Source organism: Apis dorsata, unplaced genomic scaffold (genome assembly GCF_000469605.1).
Source record: "Apis dorsata unplaced genomic scaffold, Apis dorsata 1.3 scaffold_406, whole genome shotgun sequence".
In the NCBI taxonomy this organism is placed as follows: domain Eukaryota; kingdom Metazoa; phylum Arthropoda; class Insecta; order Hymenoptera; family Apidae; genus Apis; species Apis dorsata.
In genome coordinates this window covers 92,175-98,892 of record NW_006263664.1, presented here as the reverse complement: position 1 = coordinate 98,892, position 6,718 = coordinate 92,175, and the positions used below count along the sequence as shown (strand labels likewise).

The 6,718-nt window shown below is 18.4% G+C and overlaps 1 protein-coding gene across 1 annotated transcript in view; it reads right to left on the bottom strand.

Annotated features, from left to right (window-relative positions):
• LOC116186067 overlaps nucleotides 1-6,718 on the bottom strand; it is a 13,778-nt gene that overhangs the window by 564 nt on the left and 6,496 nt on the right. The window contains exons 3-4 of the mRNA XM_031512238.1: nucleotides 3,500-3,736; nucleotides 3,352-3,420 (exon numbers count right to left, since the gene is read on the bottom strand). Coding sequence (XP_031368098.1) covers nucleotides 3,352-3,420; nucleotides 3,500-3,736 — 306 coding nt within the window. The remainder of the gene's footprint in view (nucleotides 1-3,351; nucleotides 3,421-3,499; nucleotides 3,737-6,718) is intronic.

Here is a 6,718-nt window from a genome sequence, read left to right as displayed (position 1 = left end):
CTAGAGATTCTTGAAGTAATTTTAAGCTTTCCAATTTTTTACAAAAATTTTTGTTTCAGTTTTTTGTATATTAATAAAAAACAAATCAATCGTGAACGTATCAAATTAATATATTGTAGTATATATATTGGTATGTTGAGTACATGATCAATGTAATAATAAATAAATAATAAATAAATTTTAATATTGAAATAAGATATTGAATATTTATTATATTAAATTATATTAAATTATATTATATATTCGATATTATATGTTCGATATAATTTATCAATAAATTTAAATACTTAGTTATTATAGGATGAATAAATTGAATTTATTTATTCTTAAAATAAATAATGTAAATTTATGATATAAAAAGACAAATATAACATTTTTTTAACAATGATCAATAAATAATATCTAATTGAAATGAAACAAAAAAATACATAAAAACAAATAAAAAAACTTAAATTAGAAAATAATTTATTAAATAATTAGATTAGATTATTAATTAGATATTTATGGATTATTTGAAATTAATTAGATTTATAGATTATTAATTAGATTAGATCAATTCACTCACATAAAAAGTTTTTCAACTTTTTTGAAATATAATTATTTACTGTATCGTTTTTTAATATTGATGGTCAAAGTAATTTATAAAAAATTAACATTTAACATGAAATTAATTGAAAGATAAAAACATTACTGAAGAATAATACATACAAAAATAATATAATATATTTGTTGCTCATTGAATTTAATTTTGTTGAAAATTGAATTTAATTTTTTTTAATTTTTCGCATTATTGAATATTTTTTTGAAATTTGAATATTATTTATTATATACTAATTCTATTATTTCTATTTAAATCACTAATTTTTGAGTTTGAACTATGATTTTGAAAATCTAAACGATTCTTTCTATTGTGTATTGAGAATTTTAAAAACTTTTTTCTTTATGTAATGTAAGATTTTTAATAAATTAAAATAAAAGATTATGTTTTTAATGTGTTATTTTCTTTTTTTGAAATTAAGTCATTTGTTGAAAAGAATGCAAATATAATTTATAGTAAAATCTATTGACTAGATAGAGATTTATAAATATTTAGATTAAAATTTATAATTTTTAAAAAAATCTATTTTAAAATTTATCATCTAAGATTATAAATATCTTTTTAAAGAGAATATAAAAATATAATGCTAAGTAAAAGATTATTTTCTAAAGCACAAAAATAAGATTACAACATAAATACAAAAATATATATTTAAATAGAAAATAAATAAATATTGAATCAGGCGATATTTAATCATGCATCATACATATTCTTTTATGATATTTATATAAACTATAAAATAGATGAGATTTTGAATTTATAGATACAATTGAAAGAATAAATTTTTCTGTTGCAACGTGAATTATCATATTTATAATTAACTTAACTATAATTTAATCATTAAAAGAAGAACCAAAAATTTTTGCTTACAATGAGATCTTTCATTATTTATATTATACGTTTTCCTTTGGTTGAAATTAGATTAAAATTAAGACTATATTAAAATATTAAAATATAATTTATATATTAAACTATGCTTAGAGATTAAGAATTTTTTGTTTATATAATTTATATAAATGATATAAAAAAATGTATATATATAAATGTATATATAATACCAGTATATATAGTCATATATTATCATAAGTGCATATCTATATATTACATATTTTTGAATATTATTATACAAAAATTATTTATTATATCTTAAGGAAGTAGTTTTAGTTTTTGAATCAGTAAAAATTTGATAAGAAAAATAATTGTAAAAGTGATTTTGGATACGATTTTCAATTTAAATTATTCTTTTATTTTCTACAATATATAATACTCATCACGAAAAATAAATATCAAATAAATTATTTTTAAGTTTTATGTTCATTTAAATTTATAGAATGCAATTTTTTCAGGATTTATAAATAGAATATTTATTTTAAAAGAAAATTATTTTTTTTAATGCATAAAAAACGATTTTTTTATAAAATGTTTACAAAGTCATTTTTTAATAGAATGCTGTTCCAAAATTTGTTCCAAATGTTAAAGATTATTATATAATATTATATAATTATAATTATTTATATTATATAATATAAAAAACAATTATATATATATTATATAATATAAAAAACAATTAAGTGAGATCAATCGAAATATATCGCGATATATTAAAAGATTGCGCTACACGCTAAGATTGATATCTGATCATATTAATAATATTTTCAAAAGAAATTCCATAATTGGATAAGCAATTTCGAGATTTATAATTTAATAAAACCAAGTAAAACTCGTAATTAAGATACAATAAAAAAAAACAAAATATTATTTATGACTTTGCTTATTTTTCAAAACAATTAAACAGTTTTACTTATCGGGATAAAATCTGCGAAAAAGATCTATGATTATATAAAATTGAATATATTTAAATAAATGACTCTATTTATCGAAAATTTTAGAATTAGATAAATATAGTTAAATAAATTGCAAAAAAAATTCACATTTCCATAATATTTCAAATATAACATAATCTTAAAATTGTTCTATCTATAAAAATCATATTGATTTGATAATAATCTTGGAAATATTTTTTAATATATTCCATATTTGCTATATAGCAGAATTTGATGCAGATTTTAAAATTTTATAGAATAATTAGCTTATAAATAATCATTCTATAAAAAGTTTCATATTCACATTTTCTAAACGTGCATTTTGTAAAAGAAAAGGAATTTTCTAAAAAAAAAAGATCTTATAAAGAACCATTTTGTAAAAAGAGATATTTTTTTAAGCAATTAGATATAATCATTTTCTAAATATTTATATAATAATTTTCTAAATAAAATGAATTTAAATACATAAAATTTAAATATTTTTTTCTAAGAGAAGAGTATCTTCATGATCTATGAAAATATTTTTTCTTTGTCACAAGTATTATATGCAATTCATTAAAAAAATAATTTAACCTTGAAAGTCATGCTCAAGATCAATTTTGTATTTTATTTAATATGTAACTATTAATCCGAAAAACGTACAATTATTTTTCAAAATCGTAACAATAATTTTTTAATACTACAAACAAAATTCAATAATATAATATCAAAAGTTTTTTGCAAATAATTCAAAAATTAAAATTATATATTATATGGAAGAAAATATTTACTTAAAATAATATTTCTTTGCAATATATTTTAGGATCATTAAAATTGAAAAGAGAGCATATAGAGAAGTTTAATCTAGATTTGTTAGATTTTATTTTCGATATTTTTAGCAAAAATGAATCATAGTAAATTTAAATTTAATTACATAAATATAGAACTTACCTCATTTCTAATGGAATTATCTAAATAGCAAATATCTAATTCTCGAAGCAAATGTGCTGTTATTTCTACCTATAAAACTTTAATATTATATATATATATATATACTTGTATGTATATTAACTTTTCGTTTATGATATTACATTCTTACCTCGCGATAAAAATTAGTACAGTGATTATTTATAAGAATAATTTTTGCCGAAAGCAGAGAAATCCATATAATAGTTACTGAAATTTCTTTATCTAAAAATACTTCTGATAAATTTAATGATATTAAATAAAAATATGTATTATAAAGTATACATAGTAATAATGAAAATTGTAAAATTATATCCAATAGAATTTGATAAGTATATGCCTGATTGAGTTCACGTGAAAGTTTAAGAATCTCAAAATGAATATATCTTTAATAAAGAAAAGAAAAAAAGATTAGTAGTTATAAGTAAACAAAATAATAATAATATGATATATATTATATTACTATTTCTATAAATTCAGAAACAATATTATCATTAATATTATCATATAGGAAAAAGAAGTAGCTCCGAACATTTAAATAAAATAAAAGAAAGAAAAATAATCAATAATAAAATTTTAAGAAGAAATTTTTTTTTATCTTAAAAAATATTTAATTTTATAGCTTCTCAGATTTGAGTAGATATTTTATAGAAGTACTTCCTAATTAATTTTATTTAATATTTTTGTTATCAATATATATATATGAATATAAAAAAAATTAATTAAATGTTCAAAAATTTTAGTCAAATATATATATTATAAAAATATATTGAATTATTAATATTAAAATGAATTTAACAATAAACATTGATGAAATTTGATTAAAATTTTTTTGCTCTCGGTAATGTCATTTTCAATGAAAAGAAAATTTCTTTCAAAATTGAATTATTTTAAATATTACAATTGAATGTGATGAATGTGCGTGAACTGATATTATTCGAAGCATTACTTATTGTCCTAGGATTGTACAATCGTTTATATTATGCTTTGAATGATGTTAAAATGGTATTTTACTTTAATTATTTATGGCTAATTGACTGTAATGATTATACTTGTACTTTGAATATGAATTGTATTGCTGCATTCTATTTGATTTGAATTTTATTTTATTTTAATTAATTATTCTGAAAGACTGTCACAGGTTATTTCTCCAATTATTTTCCATGAAAATGCAAACTAAGAGGAAATTAGAGGAACCAATGGATGGAATCGCGTCATAGCGTATCAAAATCTTTACACTTATTTTCATTGCAAGACACTAAGTGCGCAAGCGTGACTTGTGAAATAGTTATTGCTGCTATCTCTGTTTTTAAATTAAAGAACTATATTTATTAATATAAATTATAAATAATGTAAATTATTATTAGACTATTGAAAATACTCGAGCGTTTGATCGCTTCACAAGTTATAACAAAATTGATTATAATAATATTTAATATGTATGTTATTACTAATTTGCAATTGTTTTTAAAGACAGTTAGTCAAGATATTAAAAATGTACGGAGCTATTCACTATTTGCAATTGACCACTTTATATTATATAAAATTACAAAATTCTATATATATTGAGAAATTATTAAACATACCTTGTAATTTGAAGAAGATGTTGAACAAAATGGTTTTTGTTATAATAGTTTTTTATAATTATGTATTTATTTTCAATATGCATCTTATATCTTATATTAATGTCATTTATACTTGAAAGTTGATGTATTTCTTTCATAACATTGTTCATTTTACGCAATTTATCCTGTAAAATACTTAACAAAAATCCAAATAACATCACTCAAAAAAAAAAAAAAAATACTATGAATAATTATAAACTTATCCATATTTTCATTTTCCATAAGAATGAAATAAAGATTTAAAAAAATTTTATGTATTTCTGTAATGTGATACACAAAAAAAAATAATAAAAAAAAAAGAAAGAACAAAAATTTCGCTTTTTATAAATCTGGAAAAAAAAAGAATGTTTTCTTAGAATGGCATTTTAGAATGAGAAAAAAAAATATAAACTCAAAAAAATAAACTCAATTAATTTTAATATCCTTGTATTTAATATTTTTTTTTAATTTTTCTTTATTTTTAATTAGTAAAAATTGCAATTGACTAGTAATTGAATAATTTTATTTGATTCAAATTATCAATCTTTTAAATCGATCAAATATTTCATATTCAATTATATTCACATTGTGGTTTAGAATGCTATTGTTATTATTCCTCGCATCGCATTGTCTTAGAAAAATTATACTCTACTGATCTAGGAAAGAACAGATTCTGAGTTATTTATTATTGAGGATTGATAATTTCTCGTAATAGACATCACTATTGTTAGAACTTGATTGACCATTAATCAATTATAAAATGATAAAAGTTAGATTTTGCCACATTTTATTTACAAGATAGATGCTAATGATCTCTTGGGATGAATAATTGTGTTTGAAATAATAGTGTTCATTCTGCATTAGTTTAAAATTAATTGTTAAAACAAGACTTGCAACTTCATTTTGTATTAATTATAAAAAATATTTTCTGATTTCAGATGCGATTAATATTATTCTGTCTTGAAGCTTTATTATCTTGCTGCTCATTATTTTGCATTCCATTTCTTATCTTCATTCCATTTCAAAGAAGATTTCCTTGCGATTTAAAGAGGATTAAATTTGCTTCTAAATAATAAACTATGATAATATTGATGTGGAATGATGGGATATCAGTAGGTATGATGCCAAATAATTAAATTTTCTAAATCAAATAAAAAATTTAATATAGTCTGATTCAGCGATAAAGATTCTATTTTAAAAGATTCTTAATATATGGTTTAGCTATAATAAGATCTAAGATAAGTAAAAATTTTTCAAGTGTCACAAAAATGTGGCCATAAGATAAAGAAACTATTGAATTTTTTCCAAACTATTCAAGGATATACGTATGTTGATGAATTTATAACACAGTTTTTATTCTTATTTTAATATGATTCAATCTATATTATTAATTCGTTCTCAGTTCGTTCATGTTTCACTCAGTTTTATTCAGTCTCTTGATTTATTAATTTATTTATATTTTATTATTAATTTATATTTTATGAATTTTTAGTGGTAATAAAATTTAATGCAATAAAATTTTACTATATTTTTTAATTATCATTTAAATTCAAAGATTTTCTTATTTTCTTAAATTTTTCTTTTATAAGTTTTTTATTTTATATTATATAATGATAATTATTTAAATTATTAATTATTATAAAATTATACATTCAATAATAATGCAAATGATATAATGATAATTATACAAGTAATCATTGACTTTTATTAACGAACATTTTGTTTAAAAATAAAAAAAAATATCACAT